The following is a 27,222-nucleotide window of genomic DNA, read 5'->3' as shown; positions in this document are numbered from 1 at the left end:
AAGTTTAGTGTTTAAACATAGCAGGAGATCCAGGCTTGTTCTGTTGAAGTAGAATAACAATGAGTTAGTGGGAACTTTTAATAATAGCAATTCATTTCTGCTCACTGTACACACTGAAGGTGATTTTTTTTTCCAGTGGAACCTGCAGTCAGACGGCCCCTCCTCACTTTCACTCTGAGCTTCCTCACACTATTGATAAATAGTGTTCGGAAACTTTAAACTCAATAGATGACAATACATTCAAGTGTAGTGTAGGTCCATCCTACCCTCTTCTGACTGTTGTCTGATTTACATATAAGCATTTCAGGGAGACTTTACAAACTGGATATACTGACCAGGAGAACTACTGTGGGATATTTTAAAAATGTTGCAAAAAAAATACTATGTAGAAATGCTTCATGAATTCATTCTCAATGAAGCTTAGGATCTTACAGTACAGAAACAGGTGACTTTCCTCTCGCCTCTCATCCAATTTAATGTTCCTCTGTTCCAAGGTCCCGATACTATTATTCCCATTGAAAATAATTCATGGAGTTTGTGTCAACAACGCTTTCGGGCAGAACTCTACATTGTCCCCTCCCTCCCTGTCACGATATTTTTTTGAACCATAAACATGTATCTTTTGCCATGTTACATTTGACCCTAGGGGTTATAGAATCATCGAAATTTACAGCACAGAAGGAGGCTATTCGGCCCATTGTGTCTGTGCCAGCTGAAGAAGAGCTGTCCAGCCTAATCGCACTCTTGGTGTTGGTCCGCAGCCTTGTCGGTGACGGCACTTCAAGTGCACATCCAAGTACTTTTAAAAAGCGATGTGGGTTTCTGCCTCGACCACCCTTTCAGCCAGTAAGGTCCAAACCCACACCACCCTCTGGGTAAAAAAAATTATCCACAGATCCCCTCTAATCCTTCTACCAATTACTTGAAATATATGCCCCCTGGTTATTGGCCTCTCTGCTAAGGGAGAGAGGACCTCAATATCCTTTTTTTATTTGTTCATGGGATGTGGGCGTCGCTGGCCAGGGCAGCATTTATTGCCCATCCCCAATTGCCCTCATGAAGGTGGTGGTGAGCTGCCTTCTTGAAGTGATGCAGTCTGTGTGGCCCCCAATAATTTTATGCACCTCAATTAAATCCCCCCTCAGCCTCCTCTGTTCCAATGAAAACAACTCCAGCCGATCCAATCCTTCCTCACAGCTAAAATTCTCCAGTCCTGGAACATCCTTGTAAATCTCCTCTGGACCCTCTCTGGTCCAATCCCATCTTTCCTGTAATGTGGTGACCTGAACTGGACACGGGTTAAATTTATTAGTCCGCCTGTTCCCACAGGTCCCAGTCGAGTTTCTTCATTCCTTTCCTTGGTTCAATCCGTCATTCACCGATTGGGTTTATGACCGGTCACCACCTCCTGTGATTTCCCCAATTGGCTGCCCCTCTTCTCAGAGATTCTCTCGCTCCACAGACCACCTGCACTCTGTCGGTTCCACCAATCCGGGAAGCTTCACCTGTGATTGGATGAACTCGGTGACCCGGTCCCGTCATGGCGGCCGGATCTCCCACAATGCAGAGCGGCGGAGAAAAGGCCCCATCTGTGAGACAGGCCGCGCTGCACTCTGGGAGAATGTTCGCACATGCGCACATCACCCGCCGGATCAGCGGCCGCTTCCTGTTGTGTCGCGAGACAAACTTTCCGTTTTTTCGGTTGAGAACGAGCGGTTTTTATTGTGACGGAAACTGACGTCACTTTTCCTTTGAATCGCGCGGTTTGATTTAAATAAACGGCGCACATGCGCAGTGTGGCGCGTCCCTCTTAAAGGGCCCTGGACCGGCCGAGAGTCCCCGAGCCCGGGGACAGGATCGAGAGACGGGCAATGGGATTAGAGCGGAGGGCGGCCCCGGGGAGGGGGAACTTGCATTTCTCCAGCGCCTGTCACATCCTCAGGACGACCCAAAGCCTCGCAGCCAATGGGGAGCTTTGGAAATGAGGTCACTGTTGTAATGTGGGCAGCCATTTTGTGCACAGCAAGATCCCACAAACAGCAATGTGATAAATGACCAGATAATCTGTTTATAGGTGTTGGTTGAGGATTAAATATTGGCCAGGACACCGGAGAGAACTCCCCTGCTCTTCTTCGTTGCTGGAGGCGACGGGGCGGGGGGAGGGCGGGGGGCCGTTGCTGGGGGTGACGGGCGAGGCCTGTGAGCCGCTGCGGCCTTGGGCGGAGAATGGCGACACCCGCCGACTCCAGTCTCACCGCCGACTCCAGTCTTTCGAGTTCGAGGCACCGTTTAACAAAGAAGAGAAAACTTCCGCCAAAACCATGTGGATCCGCGCCTGGGCCCTGACCTTCTGCGGCTCTGCACACGCAGCCTTTGACTGCAGGCTCCTGACAGACATCAGGTATGGGCAGAGCAGCAATCAATAATCAATCACTCAACAAATCACAGCAATCAATCAATAACACCCAACTAATCAATAATCAATCGCTCAACAAATCACAGCAATCAATCAATAACACCCAACTGATTCACAAGGATGGTACCAGAACTGAGAGGATCGAGTTATCAGGAAAGATTGAACAGGCCGGGGCTCTTGTCTCCAGAAAGGAGAAGGCTGAGGGGTGACCTGATCGAGGTCTTTTCAGATAATGAAAGGGTTTGATAGGGGAGACGTAGAGAAAATGTTTCTGCTTGTGGGGGAGACCAAAACAAGGGGTCATCAATATAAGATCGTCACTAATAAATGTAATTGGGAATTCGGGAGAAACCTCTTTCCCCAAAGAATTGTCAGAATGTGGAACGTGTTGCCATAAGGAGTAGTTGAGGCAAATAACATAGATGCATTTAAAGGGCAGCTAAAGAAACACATGAGGGAGAAAGGAACAGCAGGTTATGCTGATCGGGTTCGATGAAGAGGCTCGTGTGGAGCACAACCGCCGTCATAGACCAGTTGGGCCGAATGGCCTGTTTCTGTGCTGTACATTCCATGTAATTCTATGTAAATTAACGGCACACATGCGCAGTGTGACCGTCACGCAAACATGGCCGTCACGCGGTGGATGACGCCACAATCCTTTCTGTGGCATCATGGGTCCCGTGATTGGCGGATTCTCACCTGGGATTCAGGGTCAGAGGTTACAGACCGTCTCCATCCTCCACTCAGCGCTAAAGAGCCCAGTCGATGAACCCTGACTCAGGACCCTGACTCCGGAGATCGGCCCAAGGCCTCTTAAAGGGCCCTGCAGCGTCCTCGAATTTGAGAGATGGGAAATGGGATTAGAGGGAAGGGCGGCCCCGGATAGGGGGAGGGAGGATCTTGCATTTCTCCAGCGCCTTTCACATCCTCGTGTCCCAAATCTTCGCAGCCAATCGGGGGCTTTGGAAATAACGTCACTGTTGTAAAGTGGGCTACCATTTCTTGCACAACAAGATCCCACAAACAACAATGTGATAATGACCGGATAATCTGTTTTAGTGATGTTGGTTGAGGGATAAATATTGGCCAGGACACTGGGGAGAATTCCCCTGCATTTCTTCCAAATAGTGTCATGGGATCTTTTACAGCCACCTGAGAGGGCAAACGGGGCCTCGGTTTAATATTTCATCTGAAAAACGGCACCTCCGACAGTGTAGCACTCCTTCAGTACTGCACTGGAGTGTGAGCCTAGATTTTGTGCTCAGGTCTCTGGAGGGGAGCTTTAACCCACAACCTTTATGATTCTAGAGTTGAGAGAGTGCGACAAATGAGCCAAGGCCGACACCGAGTACTTCAGAAGGGTCGTTAATTCTTCCGTCCCGTAACATGATGTGACTTTCTTCCACAGGAGAATTCGTGCCTGAACTTCCAGGAGTTTTGAGGAAAACCGCACCGGATTTGAATCAATCTGTTGGAAAATACTTGAGGCCGACTGGAAATCTCTTTGGATGTTCACACGGCCGGGAGGCACCAAGACAATTCGATGAGACTGTGAAGGATGTCAAGTGAAATCAGGGACATGGCGAGCAACGGTGTGAAGGTAACTGGGGGATCCCCGGGGTAATGTCCAGTCTGTTCAGGTGGGCCGTTTAAAAGGAAATGGAAAAGTGCGGGGAGAAAGTTGTCTGGGGACCGGAAACAGAGGGTCCGGGTTAATGGGAGTTGCTGAGATTGGAGAATTGTAAACAATTTTACAACACCAAGTTATAGTCCAACGATTTTATTTTTAATTCCACAAGATTTCGGGGGCTTTCCCCTTCCTCAGGCGGTGTGGAAGTGATTGGAGAAGGGTTGGAAGTGGTTACCCCAGGGGTCAGTGCTGGGCCCACTTTTATTCTCCGTATTTATGGACTCTTTGGAATTACATAGAATTTACAGCACAGAAACAGGCCATTCGGCTCAACTGGTCTGTGCTGGTGTTTATGCTTCACACGAGCCTCCTCACACCTCTCTTCATCTATCCCTATCTGTATATCCTTCTGTTCCTTTCTCCCTCATGTACTTATCCAGCTTCCCCTTAAAAGCATCTATGCTATTTGCCTCAATTACTCCATGTGTTAGCAAGTTCCACATTCTAACCACTCTCTGGGTAAATAATTTCCTTTTGAATTCCTTACTGGATTTATTAGTGACTATTTTATTTTCATGGCCCCAAGTTCTGGTCTCCCCCACAAGTGGAAACTTCTTCTCCACCTCTACCCGATCAAACCCTTTCATAATCTTAAAAACCTCTATCAAGTCCCCCCCCTCCCCCAGCCTTCTCCTTTGTAGAGAAAAGAGCCCCAGTCTGTTCACTTTTTCCTGATAGGTTTAACCTCTCGGTTCTGGTATCATCCTAGTAAATCTTTTTTGCACCTTCTCCGGTGCCTCTGTATCATTTTTATATGAACCCAAGTGCCTTGTTTGCTTTTTTAATGCCTTATTAACCTGCTTTGCTACTTTTAATTATTTGTGTCCCTGTACCCCGAAATTCCTTTGCTCCTCTACCCCATTTAGACTCTTATTATCCAAGCAGTATGCGGCCTCCTTATTCTTCCGACCAAAATGTACCACCTCACACTTATCTACATTGAAATTCATTTGCCAATTACACGTCCATTTTGCAAATTTATTAATGGTTTCCTGTATTTTGTCGCAGTCCTCTTCAGTATTAACTGTACCTCCCAATTGGGTGTCGTCAGCAAATTTTGAAATTGTACTCCCGATTCCTGAGTCCAAATCATTTATGCAAATGGTGAACAACAGTGTTCCCAGCACCGATCCTTGTGGAACACCACTTCACACCTTTTACCAGTGTGAGTAACTACCTTTCATCCCTACTCTCTGTTTTCTGTTTTGTAGCCAGCTTGCTATCCATTCTGCTGCCTGTCCCCTGACTCCACAAGCTCTGACCTTGGTCATGAGTCCACTATGCGATACCTTATCGAAGGCCTTTCAAGGTTTTCTTTTTCAGATATTTATTCACTTCCTTTTTAAATTCTGCTTCCCTCGGTGTTTCTGGTCGGACATTCCATTGTCCGAACAACCCTCTGCATCAAAAAGAAAACCAACCTCTCACTTCATTCTTTTGGTCTTAATTTGATGCCCTCCAGTTACCGACTCACAAACTGGTGGAAATAGATATCCCTCATTTACTTTATCAAAATCCCCTCATAATTTTGATCCCCACTCTCTGATCTTATTTAAACTTCTCTGCTCTCATGAAAAGTTATGTGAAGACTCTCATCCTTGGGATCATCTTAGTGAATCTCTTCTGCCCCTCTCCATGGCCGCGACATTCTTACTAAAGTAATGCACCAAAAACTGGACACAGTATTCTGACTGTGACCTAACCAATGATTTGTCCAGGTGTAGCATTAACTCTTTCCTTTTATACTCTATGCCCCTATTTATAAATCCTCTGATCCCATGGGTTTTTTTTGTAAAACAGCTTTATCAACTTGTCCTCCCACTTTTAAAGATTTGTGTATCTGAATCACTAAATCTCTCTGCTCCTCTACTCCTTTTACAGTTTTACAGTATAGTGTCTATTTCCTCTCCTTATTCTCCTCACCTCACATCTCTTCCCATTAAATTCTATCTCACATCTACCTGCCCAATCTTCTCACCTGTCTGCCTCCTCCTGAATTTGTTGACAATCATCTTCATGGTTAATCTCCCTCCTTATCTTTGTGGCAGCTGCAAATTTTGACATTGTGCCCCCTACACCCAGGTCCAGATCATTTCTATCCACAGATATTGAGAAAAGCAATGGTGCCAACACTGACCCCGGGGATCACCACGGTTTGAACCCTTCCAGTGCAAGAAACATCTGTTAACCACGACTCTCAATTTTCTGTCCTTTACCCATCCCCTCTCTCTCCCTCTCTCTCATTTCTCCTCTCCAACTTCTCATATTTCTATCCCTCAGTTCTCATACACAAACAGACTCTCTTCCCCTTTCCTCTCTTTCATACACACAGACTTTCTCTCCCTTGTCTCCCGTATCCTCTCTTTTCCTTTCTCACTCTTATATACACACACCATGGGGTCAATTTTAGGATGACCGATCGGGTGCGTTCGTGGCGGGGGGTTCCTAAAATTGGGGAATCCCGGAGCAGGTCCGGAGCCCGGCTCCAACCTGCCCCCTTCTAGTTTCCCCAATGACGCGAATCGGTGCGTGCGCAGCCCCCGCGTGCGGGCCTCCCACCGCCAATTAAAGCCGGCGGGATGACAGTTTAGATAGTTAGGGAGGTACTTGAGGTCGTTGACACACCTCATTGGGAAGAGATTTTAGCAGGGATGTGATTTTGGACTATCCTCAGCGTGTTTCCCATGCTGTGGGAAATACTCCCTGTTGTTGCAGATGTGTTTCAGTCAGCAGCCATTGAAAGATGCAGAGGATTCCTTGAGAGTTGGGGGGAATACCTCATTCATTGCAGCAGGGCACTCTGCCACCTCAGACAAAGTTTTGTCTGCCACACCGTTGTATCCACACTCATAATTATTACATCATACCCTAAACTCTGCTGTCCAAACACATTTGCCTACTTTGCGGACCCCCTCACACTCACAGCGTCAGGATGGTGGTGGGGGGTTCCATCGCTGCATTCATCACTCCATTGGAGGACGAGCAACATCACCAGCCTCGCCAGGCACGCCGTCCACCTCTGCCACATGGAGCTACACAACACAGTGCTGCGCAACAGGCACCTGCACAAAGTAGTCATGCAACTACACAGACACCCACTGTAGGGTGACCCAATGGGTGGCATCCAGGGTGTTTATGGAGAACCTGACGAAAGGGCCTGGTTGGACAAGCCAGTCAGGAATGGCCAAGATGTAGCAGTAGTGATGACAATATAATATGTAATGTGAGTTGATCAGAAATCAAATATAAGTAAAAACCATGACAAACCCTCAAACATCCTTGTGCATCCCTTTCATGCTCACGACACGTTTGCCTTATGCTTCCAACTACACATACATGATACATGCCCTGTAGCTGCAGCACAGGTAGTGGCAGGTGGGGCAAGACTGACCGTGAAAGAGATGCATGAGAGGGTGAGTATGAGACAGAGCCATGAGATTGTTTACGGATTGGGTTGAGTGGTAGTGGTGAGATAAATACTGGGGAAGTGAGGAAGTGCATGTAAGATGAGGATGAGGGTTCAGTGGGTGTGAGGAGTATTGTGATTGAGAAGTGTTGGCAGTGCAGAATGAGATGTGGGGTGGGGGCGGTGATTGGCAGACGGAGTGTAGGGGAATGAGTAAGAGTACTCACTTCGGCTGACCTGGTTAGGTCATTGAAGCGCCTCCTGCACTGTATGCGGGTGGGCGATATGTTGGTGGTGCTGGTCACCTCCTCTGCTACCTTGAGCTAGGCCTTCGTGGTGGCAGAGGCAGGCCACTTCCTCCCGTCCGCCGGGTGGAAGATCTCCCTCCTCCTCCTCACCCCATCCAGTAAGATCTGGAGTGAGGCATCGTTAAACCTGGGAGCAGCCTTCCCCCTGGGCCTATTTTCTGCGGCATCAGTCAGTGGAGGATTGCCCCTTTTAAATAGGGCTCCTCCAGCTGACAGCGTATGATGCGGGTCCGCAGTCCGCCCACTGTGCAGCTTTCCAGCATGAAACCCAGAAGCCAAGGTAATTGGCTTCAATTTACTTACGATCGCGTGCCAAACCCACATATTTCACTGGGCGGGTTACCCACGCGCCCAGTCGACCCCCCACTGCCAACCCTCCTCCCTCCTAATAGCGGGCCCCATATCTCCCTCCCACCCTACCTCTCAGACTGTCCCTCATCCACATCCAGACTCTCTGAGAGTCTGTCTCAAAGACTCACTCCCTCATACACAGACTCTCTGAGACTCACTCCCTCATACACAGACTCTCTGAGACTCACTATCTCACACTGTTGTACTCAGGTCCTCGGTCTCCTCCTTTATACACAGATTCTCTCTCCCATCTCTTGCACAGACACCTAGGGGGTTGATTTTAAACCCCAAGAATCGGCCGGTTGGGGACTGGTGGGAGTTGAAAATAGTTGTGTTTTTGGGTCGCCACCGCAAAATTTTCGGACTTTGCATCCCCAATGGGAAGCCTGTACTTTTACACGCTGACGCTAAACCCAGAAATAAAGCCGAGTTGCGGTCATGACCCAAAAAACTACTTTCAACTCCCACCCGCCCACAACCCACCCGTTCTTGGGGTTTAAAATCACCTCTTTCATACACCCTGACTTGTTGTCCCCTTCGCTCTGACACACAAGCTCTCTGTCCCTTCTTTCACTCATACACTCTCTCCCCTTCTCTCAGATTCTGCCTCCTCTTTTCTCTCTCACACACAGACTCTCTCCACCAATTCCATTATACACACAGACTCTCTCCACCAATTCCATTGTACACACAGACTCTCTCTCTCCACCAATTCCATTATACACACAGACTCTCTCTCCACCAATTCCATTATACACACAGACTCTCTCTCCACCAATTCCATTATACACACAGACTCTCTCTCCACCAATTCCATTATACACACAGACTCTCTCTCCACCAATTCCATTATACACACAGACTCTCTCTCCACCAATTCCATTATACACACAGACTCTCCACCAATTCCATTATACACACAGACTCTCTCTCTCCACCAATTCCATTATACACACAGACTCTCTCTCTCCACCAATTCCATTATACACACAGACTCTCTCTCCACCAATTCCATTATACACACAGACTCTCTCTCCATCTTTTCTGTTATCTGTGCCCATCTCTCCCACAACCCCAGGACCCGATGGTTTCCATCCCAGTGTAGGTGAGGAAATTGTTGATGCTTCAAGATCTTCCAAAACTCTCTTGATTCAGGAATTGTTCCCTTGGATTGGAAAACTGCCAATATAACTCCATTGTTTAAGGGTAGGGGAAATAAACTAGGAAGTTACAGACCTATTAGTCCAACGTCAGTAGTGGGGAAGTTACTAGAATCTGTTGTTAGGGACAGAGTGACTGAGCATTTGAACAAATATGAGCTGATCGGAGAAAGCCAGCATGGATTTGTAAAGGGTAAGTCATGTTTAATGAACTGAGTTGAGTTTTTTGAAGAGGTAACAAAAGTGGTCGATAAAGGAGTATCTATTGATATTTAAATGGACTTCCAGAAGGCATTCGACAAGGTTCCACATAAGAGAAAGTTAACTAAAGTGAGAGCGCGTGGGATTGGTGGCAACTCATTGGCTTGGATCGGGAATTGGTCAGGAGGTAGGAAACAGAGTAGAGATAATGGGTATGTGCTCAAATTGTCAGGATGTGACTAGTGCTGTCACCCAGGGATCTGTACTGGGGCCTCAGCTTTTCATTGTATTTATAAATGACTTGGATGAAGGAATAGAGATCCGTATATCTAAGTTTGCTGACGGCACTAAGTTAGGTCGCACTAAATAGTGCAGATGGGAACAGAAAGTTGCAAAAGGACATTGATAGATTAAGTGAGTGGGAAAAACATTGGCAGATGGAATTCAACGTGGGAAAGTACAGGCTCATCAACTTTGACCCTAAGAAAGATAGATCAGAGTATTATCTAAATGGTGAGAAGCTAGGATCTGTGGATGGGCAGAGAGATATAGGGATCCAAGTGCGAAAATCAATAAAATTTAGTGGACAGGTATTAAAAATAATTTAAATGTTTGCCTTTATCTCAAGAGGGCTGGAATGCAAAGGGTTGGAAGTTATGTTATAGCTGTCGAGTGCCATGGTTAGACCCCATCTGGAGGACTGCATTCAGCTCTGGGCAGCGCACCTCAGGAAGGATGTATTGACCTTGGAGAGGGTGCAGCACAGATTCAGAATGATACCGGGTCTAAAAGGGTTAATATTGAGGACAGGTTATATAGATTAGGCCTGTATTCCCTTGAGTACAGAAGATTAAGGGGTGATCTAATTGAGGTGTTCACGATGATCAAAGGAGTTGATAGGGTAGATAGAGAGAAAGTATTTCCTCTGGTGGGGGGCGGGGCAGACGGGGAGTCCAGAACAAGGGGGCATAACCTTAAAATTAGAGGTAGGCCGTACAGGGCTGATGTCAGAAATGACTTCTTCACATCAAGGGCGGTGGAAATCTGGAACACTCTCCACCAAAAAGATGTTGAGATTGATAGATTTTTGTTCGGCAAAGGTATTAAAGGTTAGGGAACTAAGGCTGGTTGATGGAGTTAAGATACAGATCAGCTATGATCGAATTGAAAGGCTTGAGGGGCTGAATGGCCTACTCCTGTTACTATGTTCCATGTTTGAATCCCTCCAATCAGGTTTCCACTCCTGCCACAGCACTGAAACAGCCCTCAGCAAAGTCACAAATGACATCCTCTGTGACTGTGACCGTGGTGAACTATCCCTCCTCATCCTGCTCGACCTGTCTACAGCCTATGACACAGTTGGCCACACCATCCTCCTCCAATGCCTCTCTTCCGTTGTCCAGCTGGGTGGGACTGCCATCGTCTGGTTCCATACCTATCTATCCAGTCATAGCCAGGGAATCGCCTGCAATGGCTTCTCTTCCCGTTCTTGAACCGTTACCTCTGGAGTCCCCCAAGGATCTATCATTGGCCCCCTCCTGTTTCTCATCTTCATGCTGCCCATCGGTGACATCAACTGAAAACACAGTGTCAGATTCCCCATGTAGAACTGACGATGCCCAGCTGTTTCTCATTGAATCACAGAATCATACATTGGTTACAGCACAGAAGGAGGCTATTTGGCCCATCGAGCCCGTGCTGACTCTTTGTAAGAGCAATCCAGTTCGTCCCATTCTCCTGCTCTTTCCCCGCAGCCCTGCAAATTTTTCCCTTCAAGTATTTATCGAATTCCTTTTTTGAAAGCCACGATTGAAAGGGCTTCCAACACCCTTCCAGGCAGCGCATTCCAGGTCATAGCTGCTTAAGAAAGTTTTTCCTCATGTCGCCTTTGGTTCTTTTGCCAATCACCTTAAATCTGTGTCCTCTCTTCTGGACCCTTCCGCCATTGGGAATTGTTTCTCTTTATTTACTTTGTCGAAACCCTTCATGATTTTGAACACTTCTATCAAATCTCCTCTCCACCTTCTTTGTTCCAAGGAGAGCAAACCCAGCTTTTCCAGTCTATTGATGTAACTAAAGCCCCTCATCCCTGGAACCATTCAAGTAAATCTTCTCTGCACCCTCTCTAAGGCCTTTACAGCCTTCCTAAAGTTCAGTGGACAAAATGGGCTCGATTTTCGCACCCGTGATCGGGTGCATTTGTGGCGGGGGGGGGGGGGTGCTGCGGAAATCGGGGATTCCTGGGGCGGGTCTGGAGCCCGGCTCCAACCCACTTCCGGGTTCCCCAGTGACGCGCTGACATGCCCACGCAGCCCCCGCATGTGGGACTCCCGCCGGCAATTAAAGCCGGCGGGGTGCCATTTAAAGTACTTAAACAGGTACTTCAGGTCATTTACAGACCTGATTGACCTGATATTTTAGGAGGGGTGGGATTTTGAAATTAACTGAGACTGTTTCCCGTACTGGGGGAAACACTCCCAGTTCAAATGGACGTGTTGCAGCCATCAGCCTGTGGCAGCTGCAAAGGTCCATTTGACAGGTGAGGGGGGAGACCCTCACTCATTGTAGGAGGCCACTCTGTCACTTTGGACAAAGTTTGGCCTCCACCACCCTCCTAACAATAAAATTCACCAACTTGCTCACTTACCCCGGTGTCCAGACACATTTACCGACCTTGCGGACCCCCTCAAATGTACATCTTCCAGCTGTGGGGCCGCCGTAGCTGCAGTCATGACCTCCTCGGAGGGCGAACAGCATCACCAGCCACGCCATCCACCTCTGACACGTGGAGCTCCACAACACAGTGCTGTGACACATCCACTTGCACAGCAGGAGGGAGGGCAACCGCAGAGAGAGATGCGTCGCAGAGAGCACTACCCTCGCCACGGGGTCCACAGACCGAGGCTCAGCTTCCTGGACCTCTCTGAGCAGCAGTGCACACGGAGGCTCAGAGTCACTCGACATCTGCAGCCTCCTTCATGCCGAGCTGCTCCTGGCTGGCCCGAGCACCATCTTCTTACCTGTCGCTGTCAAAGTCACCACTGCCCTCAACAACTTCTCCTCCGCATCTTTCCAGGGTGCCACCGGGGACATCGCCGACATCTCTCAGTCATCTGCACAAAAGAGCCCTGCAAATACACCTACACCCAATCTGCAGTGACACAATGGGTGGCATCAGTTGCGGGTCTTAGTGATCCTCAGGAAAGGGCATTATTGCACAAACCAGACAAGATTCGCAAAGACGTGGCAGTAATGGTGACAATATAATATAATATGTTATGTGAGTTGATCAGAAATTAAATATCGGTAAACACCATGACAAACCCTCAAACACCCTTGTGCTTCCCCTTCATGCTCACGACACGTTTGCCTTACGCTTCCTACTGCACATATGTGATGCATGCCCTGTGGCTGCAGCACAGGTAGTGGCAGGTTGAGTGAAGCTGACCGTGAAAGAGATGCACGAGAGGGTGAGTATGAGATAGAGCCATGATATTATATGAGGATTGGGTTGAGTGGTAGTGGCGGGATGAGTACTGGGAGGTGAGTAAGTGCAGGTAAGATGAGGATGAGGTTTGAGTGGGTGTGAGGGGTGATGTGACAGAGTAGTGTTGGCTGTGCAGAAGGAGATGTGGGGTGGGGGCGGTGATGTGGCAGACAGAGGGGAGGGGAATGAGTAAGTGTACTCACTTCGGCCGGCCTACTGAGGTCATTGGAGCGCCTCCTGCACTGTATGCAGGTGGGCGATATGTTGGTGGTGCTGGTGACCTCCTCTGCCACCTCGAGCCAGGCCTTCCTGGTGGCAGAAGCAGGCTGCTTCCTCCCGCCCGCCGTGGGGAAGATCTCTGTCCTCCCCCTCCTCCCCACCCCATCCATTGATACCTGGTGTGAAGCATCATTAAACTGGGAGCTGCCTTCCCCCTGGGCTGCTCCATTCTGTAATTTTTTCTATTTTCTGCAGCATCAGTCAGTGGAGGATTGCCCCTTTAAATAGAGCTCCTCCAGCTGACAGACCTTGCTGCGCATGCGCAGTCCGCCCGACGCGCAGCTTTGCAGTGGGAAACCTGTGAGCACAGGTTAGTGGCTCCAATTAGCCTGCGATTCCGTGCAGAGCACACTGATTTCACCGGGTGCGTTACCCACGCGCTCAGTCGACCCCCCGCTGAGAACCCGCCGCCCTCCTAATATCGAGCCCAATACTCCAGTTGTGGCCGAACCAGTGTTTCATAAAGGTTCAACTTAACTTTCTTGCTTTTGTGCTCTATGCCTCTATTTATATGTTAATGAGGAGTCCATGTTGGGCTGCTTGGACGCCATGAAACCCACCACCGTGAAACCGACAACTGGTGTTTACGCAGCGGGGTGGGGACACGTTCCCCATTACTTAATTTTTAAACCCCCCCCCCCCAATCCCCAGACCCTCTTCCGCCGGTCGTGGGAGGGTGGGCGGGGGGTTTAATATCGAGGCCAATAGAACTGTATATCGGGCGGGGCCTGGAACGGGCGATAAAAACCAGACCGCTGGTTTTGAGCCACCGCTCAAGTAAAATCCTCCCCCCATGATGTTTATAATGAAGTAAAATCTAATAATTATAACCGTGTTCTGTTATAATTCAATGAAACAAAACTGGTCTCTGCTGCAACAGATGTTCGAGACACTTGTAAAACCTCCAAAAACCCGTCACATCTTCAGCAAAGGAGAGAAAAGGAGAAATAGTGAACCCCGCCTCTGACTAACGTCCCATCCTGTCTGACACTGTTCACTATCACACCGCCCCTCAACAATACAGCTTCACAGATGCTGCAGGCTGATCGGTGGAATGGAAGCTCATGGAATTGATGCAGATCTGAGGTTCTCTCAATCTTCTCTGAAGCAACAACTTCCAGCACCTTCTCCCAGCAATGCAGGTACCTGACCCACCTGTTCAGTCAATAGTAACGTAGCTTTAATGTGACCAGGCTGTTATTTTAGTTTCACTGCGGTGCTCTGCGGACAGGAATGTCCCATTTTATTCTCACCTTTTGAACTCGTGCCAGTTTATCTCTGAGATTCTTGAGAGTTTCGGAGCGGCACCGAAGTCACAAAGGGCCACGGAGGTTCCAGGTAGGAAGCCTGTTCTCCTCAGAGTTTGCTGATCCGGGACACGGTCCTGACAGCGAAATATTAAGGATCGGAGGGCTCTCGTTTTAGGGAGGAGGGTGAGCGAGGATTGGAGCTGCGGGTTTGCCATCCAGTTACTCTGGCAGGAAACAGTGGGTGAGAGGCCCTAATGGGAGCTGCATTGGACGGGATTCCCTCAGGCTTAAATATTCAGACAACGCTCACTGACCGGCTCCTACAGGAAGAATGACCGCTCGGGCCAGCGACCAGAAACATCACCGATGTCAATAAAACAGTGTTCAGATCTGATTGAAGTGAGGGTAAAGGAGGGTTTTTTTGCGGGAGTAGGGGGGAGATATTTTAGGCACATCGTGGATTTTTCTATCCGCATATGTATTTGTTTTCTTTAGTGTGTGTCTATGGTAACTCAACCTGGCACTATATTTCGAGCAGTGCTAGCTCTCAGTGAGCCAAAGCATACTGTTGTCCTCCTGTAACCTTCCATGGCCTTTTCATTTCTGCACTCCCAGGATCAGTAGCACTAGCCTTTGGTGACTGATGTGAACCTTATCCTGTTCAACATCATGTTTTGAACGTTACTTATGTACAGAACCAGGAACCTGCCGCTATCGGTGGTTCACATAACTGTTGTGGTCTGCAGTGACTTCCTGATTTGACGACATGGTCATGGTCTAGAACAGAGGTTTCCTGAGCATCAGGAGAACAAAGGGAAGTTGCAACATCGTTACTGAGAAGGTTTTATTTTTTTCCTTACCAGCTGCTGATTATTTCACGACTGTTTCATTAAAATTCATATTTTGCAAATAAGAATTGATCAAAGATACTGTTACGGCCCTGGAAAGGGATGGTGTGTTTGAGGTTTCGAGGACAGAATCTATTTGGCGAGAGATAAGGAAAAACAGAGGAGTTGTTACACTGCTGGGTGTTTACTGTGGACCACCAAATAGTGGGAAGGAGATGGAGCAAATTTCAGATAGATGTTAACGCAATAGAGTAGTGATAATGGGGGAATTCAATTATCCGAACATAGACTCGGGAAGAAACAGTGTAAAGGGCAAAGAGGGGAAGGAATTCCTGAAATGTGTAAAAGATAACTTTCTTGTATGTTTCCAGTGCAATGAGGAAGGAAGCAGTGCTGGATCTAGTTCTGGGGAATAAAGTGGGGCAAGTGGAGCAAGTTTCAGTGGGAGAGCATTTGGGAAATTGTCATCACAATATTATTAGGTTTAGAGTAGCTGTGGAAAAGGACAAGGAAAAACGAATGGTGAAAATACTCAAGTGGAAGAGGGTGAATTTCAGTGAGTTGAAAATGGATCTGGCCCAGGTGGATTGGAAACAAAGATTGGCAGATAAAACAGTAAATGAGCAATGGGAAATCTTCAAAGGTGAGATAGTTCGGGTACAGAATGGATGCATTTCAATGAGGGGGGAAGGAAGGGCATCCAAAACCAGAGCTCCCTGGGTGACTAAAGAAATAGAAGTTAAAAGGAAACAGAAAAAGGAGGCTTATGATAAATGTCAGTTTCACAATACAGTAGAGAATGAAGCTGAATACAAAGAGAGCAGAGGAGAACTGGAAAAGGAAATAAGAGGGGCAAAGATAATATTTGAGGAAAGATTAGTGGGAAACAAACACATAAAGAGCAAATGTATAGTCAAAGGAAAGGTCGGGTTGATTAAGGACCAAAAATTAAATTGTCGTGTGGAGTCAGAGGGAATGACTGATGTTCTAAATAAATACTTTGCATCTGGATTCACCAAAGAAGAGGATGGTGCCAATGTTACAGTGAAGGAGGAGGGCTAGAAGAATTAGATCGGATAAAAATAGATAAAGAGGAGGTACTTAAAAGTTTGGCAGCGCCCAAGGTAGAAAAGTCACCCGGTCCGGATGGAATGCATCCTAGGTTGCTGAAGGAAGTAAGGGTGGAAATAGCAGAGGCTCTGGCCACAATCTGTCAATCCTTCTTGGATATGGGAGTGGTACCAGAAAGACTGGAGGGTTGTAAATGTTACACCCCTTTTCAAAAAAGGGGAGAGAGGTAAACCCGCTAGCTACAGACCAGTCAGCCTAAAGTCCGTGGTGGTGAGACGTTTAGAGACAATAACCCGAGACAAAGTTAACTGTCACTTGGAAGAACATGGGTTACAGTTCCATTCGCAACCCTTCAGATAATGAAGCAGTCCGTGCCCGCATGCAACAAGACCTGGACAACATCTAGGATTGGGCTGATAAGTGGCAAGTAACATTCGCGCCAGACAAGTGCCAGGCAATGACCATCTCCAACAAGAAAGAGTCTAACCAACTCCTCTTGACATTCAACGGCATTACCATCGCCGAATCCCCCACCATCAACATCCTGGGGGTCACCATTGACCAGAAACTTAACTGGACCAGCCACATAAATAATGTGGTTACAACAGCAGGTCAGAGGCTGGGTATTCTGAGGCGAGTGACTCATTTCCTGACTCCCCAAAACCTTTCCACCATCTACAAGGCACAGGTCAGGGGTGTGATGGAATACTCTCCACTTGCCTGGATAAGTGCAGCTCCAACAACACTCAAGAAGCTCGACACCATCCAGGACAAAGCACCCAGCTTTATTGGCACCCCATCCACCACCCAAAACATTCACTCCCTTCACCACCGGCGCACCTTGGCTGCAGTGTGTAGCATCCACAGAATGCACTGCAGCAACTCGCCAAGGCTTCTTCGACAGCACCTCCCAAACCCGCGACCTCTACCACCTAGAAGGACAAGGGCAGCAGGCACATGGGAACAACACCACCTGCACGTTCCCTTCCAAGTCACACACCATCTCGACTTGGAAATATATCGCCGTTCCTTCATCGTCGCTGGGTCAAAATCCTGGAACTCGCTACCTAACAGCACTGTGGGAGAACCTTCACCACACGGACTACATCGGTTCAAGAAGGCGGCTCACCACCACCTTCTCAAGGGCAATTGGGGATGGGTAATAAATGCCAGCCTTGCCAGCGACGCCCACATCCCATGAACAAATAAAAAAATAATGACAGCCAACACGGATGTGTTAAAGGAAAATCGTGCCTGACTAACTTCATTGAATTCTTTGAGGAAATAACAGATATTTGATGAAGGTTGTGCAGTTGATGAGGTACATATGAACTTTGAAAAGGCATTTGATAAAGTGCCACATAATAGACTTGTTCGCAAAATTCAAGCCCGTGGGATTAAAGGGGCACTGGCAGCATGGATACAAAATTGGCCGAGAGACACAAGCAAAGAGCAATAGTGAACAATGTTTTTCAAACTGGAGGGCAGTCTATGATGTTCTCCCTCAGAGGTCAGTATTAGGACCACTGCTCTTTTGGTATACATAGAATCATAGAATGGTTACAGCATGGAAGGAGGCCATTTGGCCCGTCGAGTCCATGCTGGCTCTATGCAAGAGCAATCCAGCTAGTCCCACTCCCCTGCCCTATCACGGTAGCCTTGCAATTTTTTTCCCTTCAAGTACTTATCCAATCCCCTTTTGAAAGCCACGATTGAATCTGCCTCCACCGCCCCCTCAGGTAGTGCATTCCAGATCATAACCACTCACTGTGTAAAAAGTTTTTTCTCATGGTTCTCTTGCCATTAATGACCTGGACGGGTAAAGGGGGCATAATTTCAAAGTTTGCGGATGACACAAAACTTGGAAATGTAGCAAACAGTGAGGAGGATAGTAAGAGACTCAGGAGGACATAGACTGACCGGTGTAAGAGGCAGACACAAGGCAGATGAATTTGAACTCAGAGTAGTGTGAAGTGATGCATTTTGGAAGGAAAAAGGAGAGGCAGCATAAAGTAAATTTTAAAGGGTTTGCAGGAACAGAGAGACCTGGGGGTTCACTTCCACAAATCTTTGAAGGTGGCAGGACAAGTCGATAAGGCTGTTAACAAAGCATAAAAAATCCTTTGATTTATTAATAAAGGGAAAAGGTACAAAAACAAGGATGTTCTGGTAAACATTTATAAATCACTGGTTAGACCTCAGCTGGAGTATTGTGTCCAACTCTGGGCGCCACATTTCAGAAAGGATGTCACAGCCTTGGTGAGAGTGCAGAGAAGATTTACCCGAATGTTTACAGGGATGAGGGAATTCAGTTATGTCGAGAGGCTGGAGAAGCTGGGATTGTTCTCCTGAGAACACAGAAGGTTAAGGTGAGATTTAATAGAGGTGTTCAAAAGTTTTGGTAGGGTAGATAAGGAGAAACGGTTTCCATTGGCAGAAGGGAAGGTAACCAGAGGACACTGAAGATAATTGGCAAAAATAGTGCCAGTGGGGAATAAGGAGACATTTTTTTAATCAGTGAGATGTTATGATCTGGAATGCACTGCCTGAAAGGGTGGTGGAAGCAGATTCAATAGTATCTTTCAAAAGGGAATTGGATATATATTTAAAAGGGAAAAAATGCAGGGCTACAGGGAAAGAGCAGGAGAGTGGGACTAATTGGTAGCTCTTTCAGAGAACTGGCACAGGCAAAATGGGCTGAATGGCCTCCTTCTGTGCTGTATCATACTATGATTCTAAGAACAATAATGTTGCTACCCGCTTATCATCCAGTAAATGTACTGTCTGACGTGATACTGAAAAATATAGGTTACAGGGTGAACCACACAGGATAGAAAGGGAACGAGACAAATAATCAGGTGCCATAGACAGATGAAAAGGTTTACTAGATAGGGGAGAATGTGAACTGGACACGAGAAAAGCTCAACTGACAGGTGAGGAAGAGAAGTGAGTAGATGAAGTAAACAGATGAGAAGGCAAACTAGACAGGTGACACGGTGACCCAGACGGGTGAAACGGTGACCCAGACGGGTGAGACAATGAACAAGACAATTGAGAGATTAAATATTCAGGTGAGACGGTGACCTGGACAGGTAACATGGTGACCCAGGCAGGTGAGACATTAACGATTTAGGTGAGAGGGTGAACCAGACAAGTGAGAGATGATTGATTCAGGTGTGACGGTGAATGAGGCAGGGGATAGATTAATGATTCAGGTGATAAGGTGACCCAGATAGGTGAGAAGATGAAAGAGACCAGATAAACGTTAAACTAAACTAACCAGGTGCGAAGGTGAACGAAACATTTGATTTTGAGACCCACACATATGAGAAGGTGAATCATACACATGAGAAGAAAAACTTGGCCGGTGAGAAAGTGAGCTCGAAAAGTGGGAAAGTGAATCAGATGTAATAGATGTTGAACCAGATTAACTAAGAAGATGAACTTTGACTGGTGACTAGGTGAATTACACAGCTGAGACGGTGAACTAGACAATGCAGCAAGTGAACACGATGGTGATTGGAACATGCTCTTTCGGAGTGTTGCTTGGTGGATCGCACGTCTCCAACTCTCTCAGTCCTCAGCTCTCATCATGGCGGAGATGAGCCCTATATTCTGGGATCTGAGGTCAGCTGTAACGATCAGAGAGCCAGGTGCTTCTGAGACTTTTAGGCAACATTTCCAGGTCTTCGGACGACAGGCTGTGAGTATCCTGGATGTGCCGCGTGCCGTCAAGCCTGACCACATGCCCAAACTGCGACTAACGTCCTATGTCACACCACTGAATATAGTAGATGAAGCATTGACGCCACTGGTTCACTGTATATCAATGTTTGCCTGGTGTGCTTGCGAGACAGTTCAAGTCTCTGATGTATACAGGAGAATTGGAATGATGCAAGTTTAATACAAGCCAAGCTTTGTTGGAAGCGGAAGATCTGATGACCATATCTTCTTGTTCATGTCCATCACCTGGCGCATCAGAGTAATCCTGCATCGCATTTCTGGGGTGATTGAACATGACTCGTGGGAATTCCTTCACCCAATCCACAGTCTTAGCTGAAATCTTTAGATTAGGTCGATGCTGGAGAAAGTGGCTGAGTGACTGGATGTGAGTCTACCGGTTAACTTGTCAACCCAAGGGGCCAATTAGAAAGTCAACTGGATGAGTGAGAAGTTGAACAAGACAAGTAAGAAAGTGAACTAGCCAGGTAAGAAGGTGAACTAGACAAGAGATAAGATTGAATAGGCTGGTGAAATGATGAGCTAAGCAGGTGAGAATGTGAATTAACAGGTGAGTATGTGAACTGTTCAGGTGAGTAGATAAACCAGACAGTAAAAAGGTGAATTAGCAGGTGAGAAGGTGAAGAAGACGAGTGCGATGGTGAACAGGGCAGTTGGTCTACACGCGAGATAGTGAATTAGTAAAGTGAGAAGGTGAAACAGATGAGGGAGGAGGAGGCCTATACAAGTGAGAAGGTGAATTTGTAAGTCCGGAATCTGAACTGAACAGGTGATGAGGTGAATTTGATAGGTTGGCAGGAGAACGAGAAGGTGAGTTACTCATACAAGTGCGAATGTGAGATACACAGATGAGAAGATGGAAGTACACAAGAGAAAAGGTATGTGGGAAGGTGACATAGAGAAGTGAAAAGGTGAACTGGTTGGATGAAAAGGTGAGGCATAAATGTTCAGAAGGTGAACTAGACAAAAGTGAGTATGGACTTCACAGGTGAGAGGATGACCTGGACATCTCTGAAGGGCAACTAATACACGAGAGAAGGTGAGCTGGACATAAGCTGAACTGGGAAAGTGACAATGTTCCTTGGCGTGTGAAAAGCAGAACTGGATAAATGAGGTGGTGCAGTAGACAGATGTGAAGATAAGCCAGATGAGTGAGGATGTGATGTGCACAGCTGGGAAGATGAACCAGACAAGGGAGAGCGTGAACTTGGCAGTTGAGAAATTGCAATAGAAAGGTAATGGGTCAGAATTTACGGTCAGAATTTACTGTCAGAATAATGGTGAGGTTAATGACTCTCACTGTTGTTTATGTGCAAATCGCACAGCAACTGCAGGTGAGGGGCAGATGCTTGGATCAAAATCATAGAATGATACAGCACAGAAGAAGGCCATTCGGCCCATCATGCCTGTGCCGACTCTTTGAAAGAGCTGTCCAATTGGTCCCTCTCCCCTGCTCTTTCCCTATAGCGCTGCAAAATTTTCCCCTTCAAGTGTTTATCCAATTCCATTTTTTAAGTTACTATTGAAATTACTTCCACCACCTTTTCAGGCAGTGCATTCCAGATCATAAAAACTCGCTGCGTAAAAACATTTTTCCTCAACTCACCTCTGGCTCTTTTGCCAATTACTTTAAATCTGCGTCCTCTGGTTACCGACCCTTTGACCACTGGACACAGTTCCTCCTTCTTTACTCTATCAAAACACCTCATGATTTTGAACACCTCTATCAAATCTCCCCTTAACCTTCCCCGCTCTAAGGAGAACAATCCCAACTTCTCTTGGCAAACTCTTCCTTAACATATGGGGTGGCAGGGGATTAAAGAGTCCGCATCAGTGGATATTCCTTAGAATATTATTTTAGGAACAGTACCGAAAACAAATTGCTGATCCGACTGGAGAGCGACCCTCGAGTGTTAAACACGAAAATCCGGAAGTTGCTGTCCGAGATGCAGCACGAAACAACATCTCGCTGTCTGACTGACAGTTACATTGAACAGCGTGAAGTTCCTGTATTTGTGTGGGTGATAGGAACTAAACTCACCACAGAAAGTTAGGGCTTGTCCATTTCAGTCTAAGTACCGATTTTAATGGTGTGATAAATCTTAATTACTGCCAATCTACCTCTCTGGCACTGAAAATTAACTTTTACCAGTGTGGAGTCTCATTCTTTCAGCTGTTAATTGTTGGAGATTTTTTTTTTTAATTAAATTTTTGTTTTGCTTTTTTCTTTCTGTCTCTTTTTTTCTCTCTCTTAGTCCAATCTTTCATTTCCCTCTTTATTTCACTTTCTGTAACTGATTTGACATTGAATTCACTATTCTAACTTACATTTCCTGGTTCGGACTCTGCACTGTTCATTAACGATGCTTTAATCCGATTGATTAAGGAGATACACAGTTGCTTGTCCTGTTCACAGAGGTCCCACGTGCCCTGCAGAGGGCGCCGCGCTGTTTGGCTCTCTCACTTACAGCAACTTGCTGTACAAAAGCTCATGGAAACGGAACGGGCACAGGCAAGTCTAATGAACGATGGACGCCGTTTGTTCGCTGGCTACAGTGAATTGTGGCCCATTACGGTGAACTGGGAAGGGGAGAATGTGACCGAGGCACATGAGGATAAGCAGAGAGGACAGAAGGTGAACTACGCCGGGTGACGTGGGTTAAAATCACCCCTTTTCAACTTACGCCCGAGTGGCAAGTTGACAATGTACCCCAATATCTCGAAGTCTGGGGGGTCATTTTAAATTTCAGCGATGATGTAAAATGGGCGGGAGTATAATGGGCGGTGGATCTGATATCACCCGTTTTACACCATCGCTAAAAGTTAAAATTACCCCCTGGGCTTTTTCCAAACAGATCAAGCCCAGTATCCCCAGCATTCCCGAAAATCATAAACTCCTCACACCCAAATACTTCAACTGTCCTTCATCAAACACCGTCTCTCAATACGGGACAAAACATTTCCTGATTACCAAATCCATGGCCTTTAAATGATAAGTTCAGTGCTCACTTCCTCCTTCACACAAATAGTTTGTGATACGCGTCACCAACAAATTATTTCTGATGCTAATTATTTTAGTTGCTCTTGAAAGTTTCCTAAACTCCTTTGATTTAAATGATCAGCCCAGAGCCGTGTACGTTCCAGTATTTGTTGTATTTTTTCATTCGTCAAACCATTTCTAATTTTAGATACCAAGAAACCTGCCTCCTGGAAAGTGCTGGCAATAGTCCTTCTGGTCATCTGTTCTGCTCTAAAAGCAGCACTTGTTTCACAAATAATAACTGGTCAGTAAAATTAATTTTATTATTTTTCTCTTCATCACTCATTCCTAATTCATCCTGGTTCACACTGTTGGCCCAACGGGGGAGGAGGGATCATTAGAGCTGTCTCTATCCCATCAAAATAATCCCAGGAAATGTACAGCACAGGTTAGATACAGAGTAAAGCTCCCTCTACACTAACCCATCAAATATTCTCAGGGCAGGTACATTGCGGGTTAGATACAGAGTAAAGCTGTCTCTACACTGTCCCATCAAACACTTCTAGCTCAGCTGCAGCACGAATTACAGAGTAAAGCTCCCTCTACACTGCTCCATCAAACACTCCCAGGGCACTACACCACATGTTCGATCCAAACAGTTTCCCTGTGAAATGCGTCCCAGACTGATACACTTCAGATTTAATATGGAATAAATTTCCTCAACAATCGTTCCTTATCAGGTAGAGCACGGGTTAGATGCAGATTATCATCTTCATTACAGTGTCCTGTAAAGCAGGTTAGAAGCAATGTAAAGTCTCGAGATACAGTTTTTCCCCACAACATTTTCCAACTGTTGCTATCGTATTATTGAAGTCCACAAATGCCTCTCAATATTTGCAATGTTATATAATTTCAAAGGATTTCAGAAACAGTGAAGCTTTGGAGCAGAAATTGCTCGGAGCGGCGAACCAACAGCGCTCGCCGCTCCATAGATTTATACGAACCCTCTAACTTACCGCCGTCTTTTCTTCGGGCACTTCCTCGAATAGGAAGTGGAGAAGAGTCCAGCGTCAGTTCAAGCGAAGCTCCGACCCTGGGAGAAGCAAGAGGGTCGATCTCTCCCCTCGCCCTGTCAGATCACAGCACTTTTGTCAAGTCGCGTGACTCTCTCTGCAGACTTAGGAACTTAGGAACAGGAGTAGGCCATTCAGCCCCTCGTGCCTGCTCCGCCATTTGATAAGATCATGGTTGATCTGTGATCTCACTCCATATACCTGCCTTTGGCCCATACCCCTTAATACCTTTGGTTTCCAAAAAGCTATCTATCTCACATTTAAATTTAGCAATTGAGCTAGTATCAATTGCCGTTTGCGGAAGAGAGTTCCAAACTTCTACAACCCTTTGTGTGTAGAAATGTTTTCTAATCTCGCTCCTGAAAGGTCTGGCTCTAATTTTTAGACTGTGCCCCCTACTCCTAGAATCCCCAACCAGCGGAAATAGTTTCTCTCTATCCACCCTATCTGTTCCCCTTAATATCTTATAAACTTCGATCAGATCACCCCTTAACCTTCAAAACTCCAGAGAATACAACCCCAATTTGTGTAATCTCTCCTCGTAACTTAACCCTTGAAGTCCGGGTATCATTCTAGTAAACCTACGCTGCACTCCCTCCAAGGCCAATATGTCCTTCCGAAGGTGCGGTGCCCAGAACTGCTCACAGTACTCCAGGTGCGGTCTAACCAGGGTTTTGTATAGCTGCAGCATAACTTCTGCCCCCTTGTACTCTAGTCCTCAAGATATAAAGGCCAGCATTCCATTAGCCTTACTGATTATTTTCTGCACCTGTTCATGACACTTCAATGATCTATGTACCTGAACCCCTAAGTCCCTTTGGACATCCACTGTTTTTAACTTTTTACCATTTAGAAAGTACCCTGTTCAATCCTTTTTTGATCCAAAGTGGATGACCTCACATTTGTCTACATTGAATTCCATTTGCCACAGTTTTGCCCATTCACCTAATCTATCAATATCGCTTTGTAATTTTACGTTTTCATCTACACTGCTTACAATGCCACCAATCTTTGTGTCATCGGCAAACTTAGATATGATACTTTCTATGCCTTCATCTAAGTCGTTAATAAATATTGTGAATAATTGAGGCCCCAAGACAGATCCCTGCGGGACTCCACTCGTCACATCCTGCCAATGTGAGTACCTTCCAATTATCCCTACTCTCTGTCACCTTTCGCTCAGCCTAAGTCCGTACCTTTCCCTCGATTCCATGGGCTTCTATCTTAGCTAACAATCTCTTATGTGGGACCTTATCAAATGCCTTCTGGAAGTCCATATAAATAACATCCATTGACATTCCCCTGTCCACTACTTTAGTCACCTCTTCAAAAAATTCAATCAGGTTTGTCAGGCACGACCTACCTTTCACAAATCCATGCTGGCTCTCTCTGATTAACTGAAAATTCTCGAGGTGTTCAGTCATCCTATCCTTAATTATAGACTCCAGCATTTTCCCCACAACAGATGTTTGGCTAACTGGTCTATAATTCCCCGGTTTCTCTCTCTCTCCTTTCTTAAAAAGCGGAGTGACATGTGCAATTTTCCAATCTAGAGGGACAGTTCCTGAATCTAGAGAACTTTGAAAGATTGTAGTTAGGGCATCCGCAATGTGCTCACCTACTTCCTTTAAAACCCTGGGATGGAAACCATCTGGTCCTGGGGATTTGTCACTCTTTTGTGCTGTTATTTTCCTCATTACTGTTGCTTTACTTATGTTAATTTTATCGAGTCCCTGTCCCCGATTCAATATTAGTTTTCTTGGGATTTCCGGCATGCTATCCTCTTTTTCGACTGTAAATACTGACGTAAAGTAATTGTTCAACATGTCCGCCATTTCCCCATTGTCAATGACAATATCCCCACTTTTAGTTTTTAAGGGGCCAACACTGCTCCTGACCACCCTCTTTTTCCTAATATAACTACAAAAGCTCTTCGTATTGGTTTTGATATCCCTTGCGAGTTTCTTTTCATAACCCTTACTATCTGTTTTGTGACCCTTTGTTGATCTTTGTATCTTTCCCATTCGCCAGGATCTGTGCCATTTTTGCCTTTTTGTATGCCCTTTCCTTATGTCTTATACTGTCCATGGCTGTTTTTTTTGGCAAGTAGAGTTCTTGCCCCTCAGGGGTATAAACTGATTCTGTATCACGTTAAATGTTTCTTTAAACATTTCCCACTGATCGTCAGTCGTTTTACCCATTAACAGATTTGCTGTTTACTGTGGACAGTCTCTGTCTCATCCCATTGAAGTCGGCCTTGCCCAAGTCTAGAATCTTAGCAGCTGATTCACTTTTTTCCCTTTCAAACACTACATTGAACTCGATCATGTTATGATCACTATTGGATAGATGTTCACGCACAGTTAAGCTGTTAACTGAATCTGGTTCATTACTCATTACTAAATCTAGTATGGCTTGCCCCCTTGTTGCCTCTAGGACATACTGCTGTCGAAAACTATCCTGGACTCACTCAAGAAATTCACTACCTTTCTGACAGTTGCTAGTCTGCTTTTCCCAATCAATGTGAATGTTAAAGTCCCCCATTAAGACCACTATGCCTTTCTTACACGCTTGTCTAATCTCTGCATTTATACAATCTAGCACTTCAGAGCTGCTGCCAGGGCTCCTATATACAACTCCCACTATAGTCTTAGATCCTTTCCTATTTCTCAGTTCAACCCATAAGGTCTCTGTTGGCTGCTTACCTCTCGTTATATCCCCCTTTATCATTGAAGTGATTTCATCTCCAGTCATTGAGGCTACTCCTCCCCCTCTTCCATTTTCCCTATCTCTCCTGTAGACCTTTTTACCCGGTATATTTAGATCCCAATCCTGACCATCCTGCAGCCATGTCTCAGTAATAGCTATCATGTCATACCCTCCAATTTGAATTTGAACCAGTAGTTCATTTAATTTATTCCTTATACTCCGTGCATTTGTATATAGAATTCTTAGTTGGGC

General features: G+C 46.3%; 1 protein-coding gene across 3 annotated transcripts in view; it reads left to right on the top strand.

Moving 5' to 3' along the window:
- The first annotated feature begins 3,853 nt into the window (after positions 1–3,853).
- LOC137302048 (CD209 antigen-like protein E) overlaps positions 3,854–27,222 on the top strand; it is a 57,425-nt gene continuing 34,056 nt past the window's right edge. Inside the window, exons 1-3 of one of the 3 annotated variants that reach the window (XM_067971742.1) lie at positions 3,855–4,016; positions 14,179–14,440; positions 23,397–23,492. In XM_067971742.1, coding sequence (XP_067827843.1) covers positions 14,353–14,440; positions 23,397–23,492 — 184 coding nt within the window. In that variant the 5' untranslated portion in view covers positions 3,855–4,016; positions 14,179–14,352. Of the gene's footprint in view, positions 4,017–14,178; positions 14,441–23,396; positions 23,493–27,222 lie in introns of all 3 variants that reach the window. The other 2 variants (XM_067971743.1, XM_067971744.1) reach the window with 2 other exon arrangements.

The sequence above is a fragment of the Heptranchias perlo genome, chromosome 35 (assembly GCF_035084215.1).
Source record: "Heptranchias perlo isolate sHepPer1 chromosome 35, sHepPer1.hap1, whole genome shotgun sequence".
NCBI lineage: Eukaryota > Metazoa > Chordata > Chondrichthyes > Hexanchiformes > Hexanchidae > Heptranchias > Heptranchias perlo.
This window is presented reverse-complemented; position numbering and strand designations above follow the sequence as displayed.